The sequence below is a fragment of the Camellia sinensis genome, chromosome 7 (genome assembly GCF_055761805.1).
Source record: "Camellia sinensis isolate YWXY chromosome 7, ASM5576180v1, whole genome shotgun sequence".
Taxonomy (NCBI): domain Eukaryota; kingdom Viridiplantae; phylum Streptophyta; class Magnoliopsida; order Ericales; family Theaceae; genus Camellia; species Camellia sinensis.
This window is the reverse complement of record NC_138967.1, coordinates 186,093,358-186,114,226: the sequence shown is the minus strand read 5'-3', so window position 1 is coordinate 186,114,226 and position 20,869 is coordinate 186,093,358. Positions and strand designations below refer to the sequence as shown.

Below are 20,869 nucleotides of genomic sequence, written 5' to 3'. Positions count from 1 at the left end.
TCTTTAGTCAGAAATGTTTGTTCAGCCATGAAGGCTTTGAACATCTCTTCTTCCATCATTTCTTTCTTTTGGCTTGTGCCAATCTCTTCTTCTGTCTCACTGTCACTCTCCATCAGAGCCTTCTCCAATCCAGCTAAACTAGCCTTCTCTCTGGCTGCTAGTTCGGCATGAACCTTAGCCAATTGTTCTCGGCTGCAAACCACTTTGCTCTGTGGAACCGGTTTTGGAGCATGGTCTGACTTTGGGTTCTTCCTTCCTTCCGTTTTGACTGGTGAAGAATTTTCTCCACTTTCCTTCAGATCTTTCTGGTACTGGATGTACCTGCGCTGAATTTTTCTCCTCTGTGATCTTGAGATGACTGGGACCATGTCTGGTTCCCTCGTCTTTGGGTGTTTAAGCAGTACCCAGTTATTCGGACCCACCATAGGAGGCTTGATCATCCTGCCTTGGTTTACAACATCTCCATAAGCAAGCACTTCCCTAGGTTTGTTTTGCATTACAAACCAGTCTGGGACTCCAGGCACCCACAAACTTACTGATCCAGATGTGGAACTGTTTCTTTCCACCTTCGAAACCGCCTTCGAAGCTAGCTGTGAAGGCAGATGCTTGTTCTTGACTTCATGTCTCGAGTCTGTTTCTGGCCTTTGATGAAAGTGGCCAATTTCAGTTCTACGTGAGGTTAGTCTAGGAGGCCAATCCCTGGCTTTAATCCCGTAACCTGAACTCTTCCCCAATCTTCTTTCAAAATGGTTGGTTTCTACTCTGTAGTAGTTAGGTGGTCTAGACTCATACAAGGACCTCTTGCCTTTAGCATGCATTCTGTCCACTGCAGGTTCAACCATTGATGGTCGCTGCCTATCACTACCCGGATACGGCCTTTTGTTGTAAGCATTGGTTGGCTTAGAATGTCTTTGAACATCTCTGTAGTATTGCTTTCCATCAACTGGAAGTCCCCTCAACCATTTATGACTCAGTCTGCACCTGGGACACATCCTCTGCATTACAGCTGCTTCCAAGGAATTGTCATCTAGTGCTTCTTCGTCAGATTGCTCCTTCTGATGTGAGAAACCTTGTCCAATAGCTGGTGGGTTTCTAGTCTCCTTCTTAGCAGTTGTCTGGTTAGCAGTATGCATTTCCACGTTGACCTCTTCCAACTCCTGCAGAGATAGATTCTGGAAGTTTGGTATAACCACATTAGCTGTGCCTTCTCCAACTTCTGGAAACGGGTTACTATCAATCCCCATGATCTTTTCTGTTTTGGTTGGGAATTTCAGACTTCCTTTTCGAATCTGCTCCTGGATCCTGTCTCGAAAAACAATGCAGTTTTTAGTCGAGTGAGACCAAGAGTTATGCCATTTACAATATATTTTTCCTTTAAGCTCATCTGGAGATGGCAGTTTTACTCCCTTTGGTAACTTAAGGAAATTGGCTGCAAGCAGATGGTCAAAAATGTCATCTGCTTTTGCCAGATCGAAAGAATACTTTCTGTGGAAATCTTTCTTTTTAAACTGCTGGTCGATGGTGGTGTCTTTATGAATCAATGCTTCACAAATTACAGGTTCTTTGCCCACAATCTCTGCTGCATCGATTTCATAATTGGGATCTCTATAATATGTCTTATACGAGGCATTATTTCGATCTTGTTCTTCTTCTAATAATGCTTCATATCTAGACACCTTATAGGTTAATTCGACCAAATCCCTGAACTCAATTGAATCAAACTTCTTTCGAAGCCTGAACTCTAAACCGTTTTGAGCCAATCTTACAAACTCTGGCTCTGGGAGAATGACTCTACATTTATTCCGAGCCCTTTTAAATCTGGCAATAAACTGAGTAGCCTTTTCCTCAAGCCTTTGACTCAATCTAGCCAAGTCTGCCATGGAAACTTCTGGCTCTGATTGGAAGAATTGGGCATGGAATGCCTCTTCCATCTGTTGCCAATTTTGAATGGACCCAGGTGTAAGGTTGATGTACCATACGAATGCTCCTCCAGTCAGAGAATTTGGAAATAATCTCAGTTTTATATAATCATGATTAGTGAATTCACCGCATTGAGCAGCAAATCTAGCAATATGCTCTACAGTTGACTGATTTCCAGTTCCATAAAATAGGGTAAAATCTGGTATTCTGAATCCTCTTGGGTATTCATGTACCCTATCTACCCATTCTGGGTATGGTTTTCTGTATATAGGAGTCTGGACCCCCCGAGCCATTGGTCCACATATCTCCCTAACAATATCAGCAATCTGGTCTCTAGGGACCATATTTGGTGCCTGCTGAACCACTACTGGAGGGGCAAACACAGGATTTGGTGGACAAACTTGTGCTTGTGGTCCTCTAGGTCCATAAGGTGGTAAATTTGGGGCTGGTTGTCCTTGTGGTGCAGGTTGCTGTTGAGGGTATGGGTAATCCCTTTGAGCATGACCCGCGAAAGGACCTGCAAAAGGTGCTGGAACAGGTGTTGTGTCTCTGCCATTTGTAGGAAAACCCTCCAACCCCCCGGGTGTAAATTCGAATAAAGGATTAGTGTACCCCCTTGTGCCAGGTATGGCTTCGAACATAGGATTTATAACCATTTTTATGCCAGTTTCTTGTACTTGGCCAGGTCCACCAACTTGTGTGGCTTCATTATTAAGTACTGAGGCATTTTGGCCTGCTATAGGCCTTGAAATGGGTTCATACCAAGACTGAGGTGATGGTCTTTCAAGGTTTTGGGTACTAATTTGACCATTAGAATGTCCATTAACGTGTATAGGCTGTTTTTCTCTAGCCAATCTTTGTTGGGGGACATTTACAACTTCCTCCGTGTGTCTTGTGTTTGTTGGTTGGTGGTTATTCATTCGATCCAAAAAGGATGTTGCCCACCTTTCCATTGTGTTCATTAATTGTTGTCCCATGGCATCTACTAAACCATCCCATGGATTTGTTGGTTGAGTAAATGGCACAGTGGATGGTCCAATCCCTTGGTTTCGTCCAATAATATGAACATATGGTTCTTGTCCAGAAGTACTGGTCTGTTCAACCATAGGTTCCGACAATATAAGAGTTTCCACAGGATGTGTTACCACATTATCCTCTAGATTTGGTATTTCTACCTCTCCTTCCACGCCTTCTTCCAAGCGTTCATTTTCTCCTTGTCGTCTTCTTCTAGCCATTTTTAATTAGGTCCCACTGGGCGTGCCAAAAATATATGTTGGCTTTTTGGCTTTTCGAAGGGTATTTTTGTGAATGTGAGCGTGCCAGCAAGGATCAATCAGTCCTTACAGAAATTGTGATTGCCAACCAATTATCAGACGATTGTGTTTTAGTTCTTTTCAGCCTCAATGAAGAGGACTTTTACTGGTGGCTTGACTTAGGAGAAATTAAGAGAAATAATAGTAATATGAAGAACAATTGAAGTATTTCATAAAAATGAACACTTACAATGGTCCGAACTCAGCCTCAGAGAGGTTTACAACAGCAATCTACTTGAATCTACTTGAAGCTACTCCTATGAATCGAAGTGCAGTGCGGGTATTTAAAGTGCAGGTATTTAAAGAACAGGTATTTAAAGACTGGAAATGTAAAAGACTGGAAAAGAAAATATATGAAGTAAATGACTGATTTGTATGATCTGAGTCCTCCTCTTTTCTGGGGGTCTCTCTGCTATTTATACTTGTCAAAGATGACCTTCGAACTGCTCTTCGAACCGTCGAACTGCTCCTCCATGATCGCTGATCATGTTGCCTTAGAAGTAGCTCCATCATGCCACCATTTGCAGTTAGGCTTCCCTCTTGTATTTGAATTTGAATATGAGTAACCGTTGAAGCCACGTCATCTTGCATCCCGTTGTTGATCTAGTGTTACTCAGATCATGTGAGAACCAATATTTATTGCCACGTGTACGATCAGGACTGAAGGCTTGAATAACCTTCCTTTATTACCCTTACTCTGCCACGTGTCGAACTGTAACTGGCTTTTACAAAATATGTAGCCAACAGTGACTATGACCAAAAATAGTTTTCTTAAAAACATATTTTACTTACTCCTTATTTATTCAACTGAACAATAAGAAATATGCCAATTATTTAAAACAAAAGACATTTCCCGTCAAATAAAAAAATAAGAATATATATAATATTTTCTTTATACAATTTGTTTTCTTTCTTTTTGGCAACCAAGAGATATTTAGCGAGTACCACACACGTGGGAGTTTAAATTCAGTACAATACTATGTCACCATTAACTAATAATAAAACAACTAGGAGTCAACTCAGTATTCAAATATAATTAAAAGTTCAAGGGTAAATTACAATGATACTCCTTGAGGTTTATATTTATTATAGTTTCTCCCTTACCTTTTGGAAATTATATCTCCTTCTCTAAGGTTTAAAGTTTCATTACAAATACCCCCCAGCAATTTAATTTTTTTAAATACCAATTTTGCCCTCACTGGTTAAATTACATTGACACCTCTCACATTTTTGAAATTACCATCCCCTCCCTAAGGTTTAAAGTAGCATTACCAATTGCCTCCTCGAAAAATTAATTGAAAATTGTTAGTAAAATTTTTAAATTTCTGTTTAAAAACTAACGTAAAACTCATTTTTTGAATTTACGTTTTTTCCTCAAATTTGCAAACTAAGACAACAATTTATAAACCAACAAAATTATCAAACAAGTTTTAATGACAGTTTTTAAAATTTTTGTAAACATAAATTGAAAATTGAAAACGAAATGGTTATCAAACAGGTCTTAGATAGTAAAAATGTCGTAAAATTAACAAATAATTAAATAAGTTATCAACGTAAGAAATGATTTATCAAAAGATTCTTAGGTTATGTATGGTTTGATTTTTAGAAAAAAATTTAAAAATTAAAAATTAATTTGGTTAAGAAATAAAAAATAATTATCATTTTAACTTTTGGGCAGGTTATATACATACGTATGACTATTTAATTTAATTTGTAAAAAAATTATTTCTAACCACTCGAAAGATAAAAATTATATAAAAATAATAATTATTTTTTATTTTTATTTTTAACCAAATTAATTTTTTATTTTTAAAAAAAAATTTTAAAAATCAAACCATACATAGCCTAAGAATCTTTTGATAAGTCATTTCTTATGTTGGTAACTTATTTAATTATTTGTTAATTTTACGATATTTTTACCATCTGAAGCCTGTTTGGTAACCATTTCGTTTTCATTTTTCAATTTATATTTACAAAAATTTTAAAAACTATCATAAAAAAAATTTGTTTGATAATTTTTTTTAGTTTATAATTTTTGTCTCAGTTTGTAAATTTGAGAAAAAAAACGTAAATTCAAAAAATGAGTTTACATTGGTTTTTAAACAGAAATTTAGAAATTTTACTAATAAATTTTTTTTTCAAATAATTTTTTTCCCAATTAATTTTTTTTTCCAACTAATACTAACCGATGGGGCAATTGGTAATGCTACTTTAAACCTTAGGGAGGGAATTGTAATTTCAAAAATGTGAGAGGTGTCAATGTAATTTACCCAGTAAGGGCAAAATTGGTATTTAAAAAAATTAAATTGCTGAGGGGGGAATCTGTAATGAAACTTTAAACCTTAAGAAGGGAAATGTAATTTTCAAAAGGTGAGGAGGGTACTGTAATAAATATAAACCTCATGGAGTGTCAGTGTAATTTATCCAAAATTCAATAACTATTACATGTGCTGCATCAAAAACTCTTTAAATAAATTACCAAATATTCTGTTCAATTGATAGAATAATTAAAAAAAATAACTATAATCAAATATTACATTATGTATAATTAAATAATTTTTTTAATTATAATTAAAATAATAACATAATTAATAGAATAATTAAAAAAAATAACTATAATCAAATATTACATTATGTATAATTAAATAATTTTTTTAATTATAATTAAAATAATAACATAATTAATATCATAATATATCATAACTAATAACATAATAAATTATAATCAAAGACAAAAATTGTAATAAAAAATTGCATACAATTGAATTTTCCATTAAGTTGTGATATTACTTGAATTTTGATTGGGTACCAAGTGGGGCCAGAAACAACACCCCCCACGCTTGTCTCTTTCAATTTTTATTTGGTCAAGCAAGACGGCTCCATGTGAACCGCAAAAACAAATTCAACAGGAAGAAAAATGCGATTTCACACATCAAAACGAGTAAATGCCCCCCACCTGGATCACTGAAACCCCCAATTGAATTTCAGCATTACAAATCCCCAATTTTCAAACTCACTACTCACCTTTAATCACAAACTCAGTTCACAGTTTAGACCCCCATTATTATTTTCTCATCTTCCTCCTCCCTTCAAACCCAACCAACCAAAGGCTACTCCTCTGCAACAAAACGCATTTTAAAAAAAAATGGCTGAGAGTGCAGTGTTCCATCTACTAGCCAACTTCACACCCTTCCTCCAACAAGAGGCCAATTTGTTGACTGGAGTTCGAGATGAGATCCAATACATCAGAGATGAATTTGAGCGCATGACAGCTTTCCTCAGAGTTGCCGATGCTATGGAAGAGAACAACCCCGAACTCAAAGTATGGGTCAAGCAAGTCCGAGAAGCTGCCTACGACATTGGAGATGTTCTTGAGTTGTTCATGCTTCGCCTCGGACATCGTCATGGCGCTGGATTTCGCAGTTTTCTTCGTAAGGTTTCTTGCTTTATTAAAACTTTAAAAGCTCGTCACCAAATTGCTTCGGAAGTTCAAAGAATGAAGGCCAGAGTCATCGATATTTCGAAGGGACATCAAAGATACCATGAAAGATATGGTATGTTAGAGCAGGGTTCAAGCTCAAGGTCTACTGGTCTTAGCACAGCATGCCATGATTATCGTGGCGATGCCCTTCTACTCCATGAATCTGAGCTTGTGGGCATCGACAAGCCCAAATCGCAACTAATTAGGTGGTTGGTGTATGAAGACCCCAGACTCAAGGTGTTTTCCGTATCAGGAATGGGCGGATTGGGCAAAACAACACTCGTTAAAAAGGTCTTTGATGATGCAGTTGTGAAGAATCATTTCCAGAGCCATGTTTGGATCACTGTTTCTGAATCCTACAAGATTGAGGTGCTCCTAAAAGGCATCATCAAACAACTTTTTGAAGAAATCAAGCAACCAGTCCCACAAGGGACGGACAGCATGGATACCAATAGCTTGAAAGGGATAATTAATGCTTTCCTGCAACAAAAGAGGTATGTGCTTGTTTTCGATGATGTATGGGATATTCATGCCTGGCAATCTTTTAGATATGTGTTTCCCATTGGCAATTGTGGGAGTCGTGTAGTGCTGACAACCAGAAATGCAAATTTAGCTTCTATCACTAGTACAGAATATTATGGTGATGTCTATAATCTTCAGCCCTTGCCTCCCGAAGAATCCTGGACATTGTTTTGCAGGAAAACATTTATGGAGAATTCATGCCCTTCACACTTGGAAAGACTTTCAAAAGCCATCTTGAATAGATGCGAGGGATTGCCGCTTGCAATTGTGGCAATTAGTGGTCTTTTATCAACAAAGGATAAGAGCAGTGTGGATGAGTGGAATAAGATCTACCGCAGCTTTGGTGCAGAACTAGAAGGAAATGACAGACTCCTAAGCATGAAGAAAATATTGTCCCTCAGTTACCTTGATTTACCCTATTATCTGAAGTTTTGCTTTCTCTATCTTAGTGTTTTTCCAGAGGACTGTTTCATTGACCATTGGAGATTGATTCGATTATGGGTGGCAGAAGGATTTGTAGAAATGAAAGCAGGAATGACGGTAGAAGAAGTTGCTGAGGGCTACCTCAATGAGCTAATCAATAGAAGCTTAGTTCAAGTGGCAGAGATGAGATCAGATGGAAGGATCAAAAAATATCGCATCCATGACCTCTGGCATGAAATTATTGTTTCCAAGTCAGAAGACCAAAACATTGTGACAATAGCTGGTGAACAAAGAAGAGTGTGGCCCGAAAAGGTGCGGCGCTTATCAATCCACAATCATTTGGAAAATACACAACAAAGCAAGTGTTTCACTCGACTTCATTCTTTGCTTTTGTTCAATGCAACAGATTCAATGTCCAAGTTCTCCATGCTCGCATCATCAAATGATGGTCTACAGTTGCTAACCGTGCTAGACTTGGAAGGTGCCTTGTTGGAGACATTCCCAAATGAAGTTTTGAAACTAATTCAACTCAGGTATTTAAGTTTGAGGGGAACCAATGTAAAAGTAATTCCGAAGTCGATTGGAAAGCTCCAAAACCTGGAAACATTGGACCTTAAAGATACGTATGTCACTGAGTTGCCTGATGATATCCTCAAGCTCCAACAACTTCGCCATATCTTGTTGTATCGCTACAAACAAGATCTTGTTCCTTCCATTTGTTTTCAACACCATTGTGGATTCAAAGCCCCGACGGAAATAGGAAGTTTGTCATCCTTACAGAAACTTTGTTCTATTGAAACAAACCATGATAATGGAACCATTTTACTAGGAGAGGTAGGGAAGTTGACTCAACTGAGGAAATTACGCATTGAAAAACTGAGAAATGAAGATGGGAGGGTGTTATGCTCGTCCCTTGAGAAGCTTAGTAACCTTCGCTCATTGGTTGTTCGTGCAGCAGAAGAAGACGAGATCATTGATCTAGATTCTCTTTCTTCAACTCCTCAACTTCTTCGAACGCTCTACCTAGTAGGAAGATTACATAAGGTACCGCATTGGATACCTTCATTGCACAGCTTGGTAAGAGTAATTTTAGCATGGAGTAAGTTGAAGGATGTTGATCCACTAGAATCCCTTCAAGGTTTGCCCAATTTGGTTGAACTTCAACTTCGTCGGACATATGAAGGGAAAGAATTGTGTTTCAAGGCTGGTGGATTTCAAAGACTTGTGAGATTAGGACTTGCTGGATTAAAAAGATTGAGATGGGTGAAAGTGGAGGCTGGCTCGATGCCTCATCTTGAAGAGTTATTTATCTGTGATTGTAAATTGGTAGAGGAGTTACCCTATGGCATTGAACATCTAACCAACCTTAAATCTCTTTATTTTGTTGATATGTCGTATGGATTGAGTTTAAGCCTGGACATAAACTTAGAAGGTGGGAATTATTGGAAAATTGCACACATTCCAGAAGTTTGGATTGGGGACACAATGTCTGGCTCTATGCAAGGAAATTATCTATAGCGAGAGAGGAGATAGCTCTAACCATATTGGAAACCACTATATTTAGAATGCGTATTATGTATTTATTTATTTTCATGTGCTCTTGGTACTTGACTTCTTGTATTCATATTGATATCAAATTTTTGACTTTTTTTTCTTCTCCTTTCCATTTTTTTCAGAAGATCGGGAGCTTTCCTAATTTTGATCCTAGAGAGTTGGTAACTTCACAAGTTTTTAAATTGGGATTGTAATCTTAGGGTTTGTTTGGTGAGGTTTTTATATTATTTTATTTGTTTTGCTTTAGCTTTAAATTTTTTGAAAATTGAAATAAAAAAAAAACGTTTGCTAATTGTTCACTTGAAAAAAAACTGGCTACAGTTCTCAAAAATTGAGGAAATAAGAAAAATGTGGTTTTACTTATTTTCAAAACAAGTTTCATTCCTTCTTACCTCCCTCACCCTTCCGTCCTCTGGCCAACGTCTCCGCTCCTACAACCACCTCCGACCACTCCCCCCATTTGGTAACTTACTATACTTGTTTTGATTTTGGAAAATGATATACAAGTTTTCTAAACTCATTTTCTAGATTCAGTACCATATAAAAGAGATGATTGGTTAATGATTAGAGGGAATATGAGTTCGCAGCTACCACATTTTTTCTTCAAACCTTATTCAATCCAGCCAATAATTGTGATTTTTTTTTTAGTTAATGTCTCTCAAGTTCATGCCCAAAGGGCCCATCACGAGTCCATTTCAATGTATATTATCCATGAAAAAAATTTAATCAATATAATAATTGTAACATTTTTATTTTATTACATTACGTTTGGTGAGGTGGTTCTGGACATATTTGTATTGGACAACTTCTTGGCTTTTTTTTTTTTTTTTTTTTTTATTGGCACTAAGGTATCCAGAACAAAGCCCCACTAATCACCAGGGGTGCATAGACCCTTGGCAAGGAGTTTCTTACAAGTGTATCACGGTTAATGCAAGGGTTTTCTCCAAATCTAATGACCCCAATGAATTGTTAGCATTTAAGAGATTTTGATCCTTGAACCTTGGAGGGAGCACAACCCCAAGACCTAAGACCTTGCCACCAGGCCAACCCCTTGGGATTAACTTCTTGGCTATTTTTTAAATCAATTTTTCCTCCAATCTTGATGGGGATTGTATATAATGAATGAGGTCTATTTTCATGACTCATTGATGGACCTCATTCTTTCTGTACGACTGCTTTTTTGTCTTGGTATCAAATTTTATTATCAAACCATCTTTTAAATGTCTCTTCTATTTTATCTCTTTATTCTTCTTCTAACAATAATGGTAGTGCACAGAAAAGTACAAACAAAAGCGTATGAAAAAAATGAATTTGTGTTGTGTTTTGTTCATTTTTAAGTGTGCATATTTGTGTGTGTATTTTTTTCTCATGCACGTAGCATTGCTCTTATGTCCAACACTTTTACATAGAACCTTGTAAACGAGTCAAGTTGAACTTAGTAAATAAGTTGTGCAAGTTTGACTTGAAAACTTAATGAACTTGGCTTGTTTATATTTCGAGTCGATTTCAAACTAAATTTAATCAAATGAATCATGAGGCGAAAAACAAAAAATGATTTAATGCTATTGAAACAGAATTTCAATCAGTCCCATTCACCAGTAAGGATAATACCAACAAGTTCCATTCTCATACTAAAATAGTTAATATAGTGATAACAATAAAATCAAAGTTCCTAAATTAACCACAAGAATTGAATTAATCAAAACCAGCTACAGTATCAAGGACTCTGCTCCAACTAGGTTGCTATCTATCTTATATAAATTCTCAAGTCTAAATTTTCCTTTTGAAACGTCATCTTCTATAAATTCTCAAGCATCATCTGAATTTGAGCATAGCTCAAGTGGATGTACTTCCAGGTTCTAGAGGGAGGTTTGGCATTGGAGCTTATGGAGAAGCGTTGAATGCCCGGTTGAGCTAACCCTAACTTAATAACCCACTAACATCATACAGAGTGCTCCAAAAAAAAGAAGTCTGAGCATCATTTTGTAGCTGATTTTCTAGATGTAAACAACATAAAATCAGAATTTCAATAGCTTTCTTTTCTCTCCTCTTATTTATCTATTTTATTCTGCACAACAAAAAGAACAATAGTGTAGTGCTAAGGCAATTGAAACCTTGATTTCGGATGTGGATGTGATTTCAACATATGACATGGACTCCAAAAGCCTCAAGAGCAATGAAATTTCCAAATTCCAACTTTTTAATTGTGCTATAAACAGCAATGAAATTGACATTACTCCCCATGTGTATCGTGGTAGCAAATTTACAGACAACATTCGACTGATCATTTTGGAATCTTTCAAACCTTCGCATCAGAAAAGATATACAGAAAAATCAATAATACAAAGCAGTGGTATAAAAACTCCAAAACAGGACAACCAAATCAGAAGTCGTTTTAGCAACCCTTAGGCCTAGAGTATTTTTGGGGAAGAGATGGGCACCTTTCATTATATGCGGGTATGGATCCATTTGATACTTCCCTCGACTTTGGCAGAAAGCGAGCTTCACGGTGTCCGCATCATTGCACCACTTTGGCAGGTGGCTTGAATTGTTTTCAAAGAACCTGATAGTGTAAATGGCATGGCACATTTATTGAATTTTTAAAATATTAATATCTATGACACAAAGAGTTATTTTTAAAAAAATAAATAAATAAATAGATTTAGATTATTATATTTTTTTTGAACTTTGTACAATGATAATTAGAGTTTGGGACTAAGTTCCTCTGTGTAGATTATTAATTTAATAGATTTAGATAGTAGAAGTACGATTTATGAAAATAAAAAAAATACCCCGATGTAATTTTATCATATTTTGTCCATTTTATTAAAAATAGATGAAAAAAACATATAGGTTTCATTTGTTTTAATGTATTTATATACCTACAATGCACTAAAATAATCTTTTTATTTTCTAGTGTTTGGTTAATACTTCAAACTGAAACAAAAACTTTGTACAGTATGCATTGGGAAGAAACAAATAAGAAAATGAAAATGAGTTAATTAGACATTTTAACTAGTAACAAGGATTATATAACAACAATGACAGAGAGTTCTAATTTTGGAGTTTAAAAGAGAGCTCTAGTGATGTGGTAAGAGAAAAAAATAAAAAAATAAAATAAAAATGTAGACACACACATCACATCACATATGGGCCTCGCTCCTTGTTACATCACTAGAGTTCTCTTTAGAGTCTCAATCAATCTTTATTCATTATATAAATGGTATATTGAAGACGTCTAGTGTATTAGGGATGTTATTAAATCCACCATTGTATATTGATGACATCTAGTGTATTAGGGATGCCATTAAATCTACGAGTAATAATTGAGATCTCTACAAAAACTTCACCCCTACAACCCCCACATCATTCTATGTGAGAGAGAGGAAAAAAAAATAAATAAATAAAATAAAATAAAATAAAACACACTTGGGCTAATCACACATATTTAGAGGTCATGCGGGTGCCTAAAATGAGAGTCTCAAGCTTTTTCCTAAATCCAAGATAAGACCGTGATGACTTCATGGATTGAGACAAGTCATAATTTTTTTTTTTTTTTTTTGCCGCCTAAATCAAACCAATTTGTATATATGTATATATTTTTTTAATTTTTATTTATATTGACATGTTTTTGTCTTATTGTTATGTTACAATGAATTTTGATTACACTTACAATTTTTATATACAAAATTATCAGGTAAACAAAAAAAGTATTAGAAGCTTGAGTCAGATTTTGTAGTTGATTTAATTTGTATTAGTTGTATTAATAGATTTAATTTGTATTGACTTGTATTAAATAATATTTTACTCTTAGTTTGTGGCATGTTTAATGTTAAAAACTTATTTATTTTAATTATTTATTATTGAGTGATTTGCTTATTTTTAATATAGTGGAATCGTGGTTTCAACTTGAATCAACCCAAGTTGGTTTGGGTTGGGTTGGATTGGTTTTAGTACATGATTGGTTTAGTTCTAAGTCCAAAAACTCAAAATTGATTATGATTGGGTTGGTTTCAAATTTGGTAACAAACAAACTATGAACACCTCTACTATGCATTGGGTAGAAACAAATACGAAAAATGTTAGGCATCTCAAGAAACTATTCACTGTGTTTGGTTTGAATTTTTTGGATTAAGTTTTTTGAAAATTTACTTTTTTGATTTTTGTGTTTTTTTGTTTTTAGTGAATATTTTTTAAATTTTAAACATTTTTTTTACTTTTTTAGATGTACCTTACTTAGATGTATCTAAAAAGTAAAAAATTTGTGAAAAAATATTTTTAAAAATTAATAAATACATAAAAATACAAAAAATGTACTGAATTTTTATATTTTTTTGTATTTTTGGTATTTAGTGAATTTTTAAAAGATTTTTTTTACAATTTTTTTTACTTTTTAGGTGTATTTATGTTAGGTGTGTCTAAAAAGTAAAAAAATTGTTTAAAATATTAAAAAAATTCAGTAAAAACACAAAAATACGGAAAATAAGAAAGTAGAATTTTCTGAAAATTGTTTTGAAAAACTGGAAACCAAGCAAGGTGATTAATATTTTTACTAAATGTTTCCTATAGGTACGAGACTCTCACTCATATAAGACATTTAATAAAAGTATTAATAAATCTCTTAATGTCTCTAATATTACTCAAGAAATAAATAATAATAATAAACAGTGGTGATAGTGAACCCAAAACCCCACACATTTTGTGAGAGAGAGGGAGGAGAGAGAGAGGAAAAAAATATAAAAAAAAATAATTAGTGGTCACAAATAAATTGGAGGTTGTGGGAGTTACAAATTTTGAGAGTCCCAAGTATTATTCTAAAAAAAATGAGTTAATTAGACATTTTAACAAACAAATATTATATAACTGATATATTGAAGATGTCTAGTGTATTAGAGATATTATTAAAATCAACCAAGATAAGACCTTGATGACTCCATGGATGGAGACCCAAAATATTTTGTTGTCGGCTAAAACATGTGGAACACATCTTGGACCTATATAGCATTCACACTTTGAGCAAATATTTAAGTGAGGTATTCGGAAGTCTAAGAGCAGTTCCTCGCGTTGCACCTATGCCATTTTTATTGGGGAAGGAAGTGTATAAGAATTTAATTTTTAAATTATTTATTCGTATTTATCTCATCTCTTTTATATCTATCATATTGGTGTTTATTCTCATTTAATAATAAATCATTTTCCTACCATTCCCCCCACCCCATCACGTGAAAAAAAAAACAACAACAACAACAACAACAAGAAACCGTGGGCAACAACCCACAGTTCCTGAATTGCCACACCAAACCCACCATGCCATCATTCCATTTTTTTAATTTTTTTAATCTTCTTTCTCTCCTTTATTCCTCTATAAATCAGCAGAGTGAGGGGAGCTCTCACAATCTTTTCTTCATTCGGCTCTCGTCCTCTCATAGATTATGTAGAGTAGAAATATTAAATTTAGATATGGGAGTGTTTAGAGTGAAAATAAGTATTTTATAAAATAAATAAAATAAATTGAGAGTTGTAAATTTTATTAAATTATGCATACTTTATGCCTTAGAAGTTTAATCAAAGTTATTTTTAGAAATCCATGGAGCAATTTCAGATTTATGGTGACGAAGTCAATTATTTTGAGGTAATTTGGTGGTATACAATATGCTCTATTTAAATCTCTTCGCAAAGAGTTCTTTATTTTTAACTATCCTCAATTGTAATCCACTTGATTTTTATGGTTATTAATTGATTTTGTAAAATCATTTGTCGTCAAATCGTTGATATTCTGATCATTTGGTAAAATTCTCTACAAATATTTTTGTGTTAAAATGGTGATCTGTCTGACTGAATGACATGGAAATACTTCGTACATAGATCAAGTGAACCTTGTTAAATTGTTTACACCAATATGTCCGGATAAGCGTGGAGCTTGGGTGAGGTGGGTGAATAAATGAATTTGTTCACTGGTCATGTACTAAGTAAGATTAGGTATTTGGTCCAGATAAATTATGGTTGATTTGTTGTGCAATTTGGTAAATTGCTTGATTATCGTATCGTTGATTTAATGTCATGAATTATGGATTCCTGTTAATTTATTCTGTATCCGAGCCTTGTATTCCTGTTGTATTGTATACTTCCCGAATTAATATATGTTTCAGGTGTGGAGCAGATTTTAGTGGAGATCGAAATTGAGATTAGAAAGATTTATTAATACAGAGATTTGGGACCCACCACTGTAATTATTAAATTTGGAGATACTTGTAATATTGTTTATTTTGGAGGTAATTGTGCTATAGAATATTTGGAGGATATTGTACCATTTGAAGACGATTTTGTAGTTATTATTTTTGGGAGCAAAACTTGTATTTTTTTTTTTTTTTTTGAGGCTATTTTAGTGTATTTAACGACCCGGGAGTGGAGCGTTACAGAGCGGTGGCTCACAATTATGAAGAAAGGGTTATATTGTCAAAGAATGGAATGATGTACATGGGGTAGAGGAAGGGAAAGAGGAGATGGAGGCATTGGTGAAAATGAAAACATGGTGAGAGTAAGAGAGAGAAAGAAAGAAGCGTTACTTGTAAAGAGAAAGAGATATGGTGTTTTGGGATTGACGAAGATGACCATGGTAAGACGTGGACAATAAGGTAATTGTTGGAAAAATATGGTTTTATAGACTTATTTTGGGCTAACTTTGAGCGTAAATTTGCATAGGGCCCACACATCTTTTGGAGTGCGTCTGAAGAGGTAACATGTTCCTTGTCGCATGGCAAGTCATACGGTGAAGGTGGTTCGTCAAAACCATTTATGAGTAAATGGGAAGTTGACGTCGTTTTCGGGTTCGTTGAATGGACAAATTAAAGAATAAAATGTGAGTTTCCTTATAAAGCTTGTCTTACATTGTAACTTTAAAAGAGCTTGTGTGTGTATATAAGCTCTAAGTGGCAACACTTGGGTTGGGGCCCAAGGAGCACCCCAAGTTTGTAGAACGGAGGAGTTATGGACAAAGTGAACCTTGGCTCAAACCACCACAAATGCACACCACCACAGCCGACCGGTCTAGTCCGTTCTTGCATTAATTGTTTGCACAAATTTTATTTAAATTTTTTCAATTTCTTGTGGGAAAATTAATTTAAATTTTGCGCCAATTTTTTCAGTCCAAACAGCCACTTGTTCAATCCATTTCCAGCAGTTTTAAAACTGCCTAGACAGATTTAAACTACCGAGCAGTTATCTGTTGAAACTGCCACCAGATCTGTTTAAAATTCAAACTGTATCTATTCAGGCTTTTTGCACTTGTTTGGAAAAATCTGAATGGTTACCATTTGCCTATAAAAGCAGTCCCTTTCCAGCATTTGTTTGATTCGGAAAAATTTATTTTCTTGCCTTCATTTTGTTCTCTTGCATTATTATCCTTCATACTAGTTTTAGAGAAAAATTCAGAGAGTATAAAATACAAGTTTTGTTCATCGTACAAATTGTTTGGAGTACTACTACAATTTGTGTAAATCATTGTATCCTGGAAGATAGATGTCATTTATCTGTAAGCACCGAAGCGGGAGAATCTGTCTGAAGGACAGAGTGTCACACACTCGGCTTGATCTAAAAGTTGTATCGGTAATAAATTCTATAAGTAATTTATTTATTTTTGTTTGATTTGTTTCAAGTTATTTATTTTAAACAGAAGATTATTCCAACAATATTTTTGTTTGAACATAGAATGGTAATAAGGTAATTTTATATTTTCTATTACAAATGTTAAAAGATAAAGTCTGATAAGGAAGTTAGTGTAATTTCTCAAATGTGAAAGGAAAATTATATTAAACACAAACCTCCAAGGTTGTCAATGTAATTTACCCTAAAAATGTTACATATAATTCATTTTTTTATCTCATTTTCTCACCACTACACACAAGTAAGTCGATCACATGTGCATCTATCAGCATCGATCTCATTAGTGTGTAAGAATAAGGAAATAAGGTAAAAAATAATAATGTATAGCATTACACATTAACAAAAATATGTAAAATTCACTTACTTACGTCAACATAAATAAGAAGTTCTAATAAAAAAATAAGAACATATATATAATAATTAAGAAAATATACATTCATATTTATATTTATAAATATAAATATATTATATTTAATTATTAATTTTAAAATTTTAAATAAAAATCGTTCAAAACTAATGGAAAGTGACTTATAAATCAATTTTTTAATTTATTTAGATCACATCACTTTTTCTTTTTCTTTTTCTTTTTTTATACGTTTTTTTTGTAATAAATAAAAAAATCAACTTATTTAATACTTCCTAAAATAACTTTATATATTATATGCTCTAGAATCCACCAAGATAAGAACATGATGACACCTCATATTGAGACTAGCCAAAATATTTTTTTTTTGCCGGCTAAAAACTTTGTATATGCTCTAAAATCCACCAAGATAAGAACATGACGACACCTCATATTGAGACTAGTCAAAATAAATTTTTTTTTTGCCGGCTAAAACATGCGGGACACGTCTCGAACTATATATCCAGAACTAGTCCTGAGTTAAGGCCAATGAGGCATGTGCCTTAGGCCTCAAAAAATTAGCCCAAAATAGGGTTTTTAAATTTAGAAAAGCCTTATAGTATATTATAAATATAAATAAGCCCAAAATATTTTTGTTGTTTTAGGACCAATATAAAGGACCCAAAAACATTATGTTGATCCCATATTTGTTTATAAGTGTGGTTTGACACAATTGAGATTAAAATATATACAAAATGTTGGTGGCTCTTGAATGAGAAACACTACATACACATACAAAATGTTAGTGGCCCAAAATAGGGCCCCTAATTTTTTTATTTTTATTTTCTTTCTTTATTAGATTTTTGTGAAACAAAAATGTTTGAGACCTCTAAATAAGGAGCTTTAGAGGGAGATCCAGAGGTGGGCCCCACTTTATGATTTGATGTTTTGGCTTGTGATGTTGCATTTTTTGTTTTTTTTGTTTTTTGTTTTTTTTTTGTTTTATGTATTGCTACATCCCTAGAGTTAGCATTAGAACTCCAACTCTAATGCTCTCTATCATTACTCTTAATTCAATCTCAATCACATTCATACGCAGCATATTCAATAAATAACAATGTAACCACACTCATAAACAACATATTCAATAAACAACAATTAATTCAATACATATCCAATACAGTTTAATTGAATAAAGTTTTCTTAATTTTGGTAACTTTTTTCTTTGTATGATTACATTTTGATATCTATTTTGGTATCAATCGACAATAGTGATATAGCGATCCCGGGTTTTACCCCTTTATGTACAGTGTTCCGGACTTATGTTCCGTAGTATTGGCTATTGATATATCTTGTTGTTATCCTTTAATTCCTTATTTATGAGTTATAGGATGTGTTGGGTAGGTTTGTTACAGGTTGGGTGTGATTGGGAGCAAATGGTTGCTGCCCAGATTTTGGTGTCTTCGCTCGATCGAGGACTTTGTCGCTCGAGCGAGCTCTTTGTTTTAGATCCTTCGCTCGAGCCAGGGTTTGTTCGCTCGAGCGAGAGTTGAGTTTTGTGCCTGGTGGCTCGAGCGAGAAGTCCTTCGCTCAAGCTTGCGTCTGCATCTGATTCTGGACCTGAGAGCTGTGTTTCTTGGCTCGAGCGAGCTTTCCTTCGCTCGAGCGAGCATTCTGTCGCTCGAGTGTGCTTCTGGGTTGCAAACTTGAAACTTCGCATTCTTGGCTCGAGCGAGGCTTTCTACGCTCGAGCGAGAATTCTTTGTGTCTGGTCGCTCAAGCGACCAATCCTTCGCTCGAGCGAGCTTGTGTTATATCAGTAGACAACAGCGGGATTACACTTCACTTTTTCATCTTCTCTTTTGTGTAAACCCTAGATCCTAGCTCCCTCTCTCTCTACACACCTTCTCTCTAGGGTTTCATCTCCTATTAGTGGGTTCCTACCCTAAGTCCTTTGCAAGAAAGATAGAGGGTCGCGAGGGCTTGCTTTTAATCTGAAAAATCTCGGATTTGGAGCACTTTGGTTTTTGGTCATCTTTTCCTTTGAGCTTCTAACTTCGAGGTAGGGATATCCTACTCCATCTTATGAGCTTTGTATTTAAATTTTGGCTTTTTGATATGTTGGGGTTGTTGGGTAATTTTTGGAAAAGTTAGGGTTTGTTTTGTAATTTCTAAAAGAGGGATTTTCCATGTTTGAGTCATATTTGTGCTATAGACTTGAAATGGAGGTTGTTTATGGATTATGGGTGAAAAATGAGCCTTAGGGCTATTATTGGAAAAAGGGAGGGTAAATGCCCTAATTGTAATAAATAATTAATTTGTATAATTAATTTGAGGAAATGTGAAATTGAGTTGGGAATAATGAAATTGGGAAATTATGTGATTAAATGGTGTAGTTGGATTAATTTATCACTCACCTATAGTAAATGTTTATATTATATCTGTTGTTGCATTTATGTTCTGTTTAGAAATATCTGCTTTGGAGCTATCGGTGGAGGATAGTCTTGATTGTTGTAAACACTGCATGTTGATTAGGGAAAACCAGAACTAATCACTTTGAGTATGTCATTGAATATGACCGTTGGTATAATACATCAAACTTATGTATTGATTAACCTTGTATATGATGCGTGTTTATATACATTGTATTGTGTGGGAGGAGATAGGGGATGTACTCTACGGTTTAGGGAAAGATAGGGGATGGACTCCTAAACCAGACATTATTTGGGAGAAGATAAGGGATGTACTCCATTGATACAGCAAATATGCGGATCTATTGAAATAGCAAATCTGTATATCATATATGAAGTATGGAAGTATTTGTTTGAGATTGATACAGCAATTATGTGTATCTATTGTGAAGTAAGAAGTGTTTAATACGAGTTGCTATTAAATTATCTGGCCAGGTTATGAGCCACATTTATGAAATGAATTGATAAGTGAAGGAAAATAGAACGTAACATGGACACAAGTGTCATGGAACTATATTGCGATATAATTGGTTTATGAGTGTTAACCATCTATCAAATTCTACTGTTTTAGTCATTGCTTATATTTGGTTTAGTATATCTGTACTGAGCTGTGGCTCACCCTATATGGGACATCATTTTCAGGTCCAGGTGATATGCCATCTCCAAGGACATAACTTGAAAGGGCTTCGGGGTTGAAGACTCTTTTTTTGTTATTTTGTTATCTTTTGTGGTATTACATGTAAATTCAGGCCAAGGGCTTAATATGATGTGAGTTAGTACTCTCTTTTGTATAACCAAGTATTGACTTGGAAAGTTGTAAGCCGTTGGGTTTATTTTTGTTGTCAACATGTAATACATTTGTAAGGACTACTCTGATGAATCGAAAAGTATTTATTTCTTTTATATCAATGCTTGTCAAGAATGTGTGGTTCTATGTATTATTTTGAGGGCGTTACAAGTGATACGAAATAGAGTGATTTTTTTTTTCTTTATAAATATAGGCGTCAGTTTTTGTTTCACCTTAGGCCTTCAAAAACTCAAGGTCGGCCTTGTATATATCATTTACACTTTGAACAAATATTAAAGTAAGACATTTAAAAAATTGTTAGTTGGCCTAGGGCAGCTACACGTGTTCTACCAATGCCATTTTTATTGGCTAGACCCTTTGTCAGTGATAGGG

General features: G+C 34.5%; 2 protein-coding genes across 2 annotated transcripts in view; one reads left to right on the top strand and one right to left on the bottom strand.

The window, feature by feature from the left end:
* The window catches only part of LOC114317346 (uncharacterized), a 231,032-nt gene that overhangs the window by 139,176 nt on the left and 70,987 nt on the right, over positions 1 to 20,869 (bottom strand). The gene's annotated exons all lie outside the window — the stretch shown is intronic.
* LOC114323212 (disease resistance protein RPM1-like) lies at positions 6,118 to 9,323 on the top strand. Its single transcript, XM_028270759.2, has one exon. It carries the CDS (start codon positions 6,379 to 6,381, stop codon positions 9,175 to 9,177), a length of 2,799 nt encoding a protein of 932 aa, XP_028126560.2. The 5' UTR covers positions 6,118 to 6,378; the 3' UTR covers positions 9,178 to 9,323.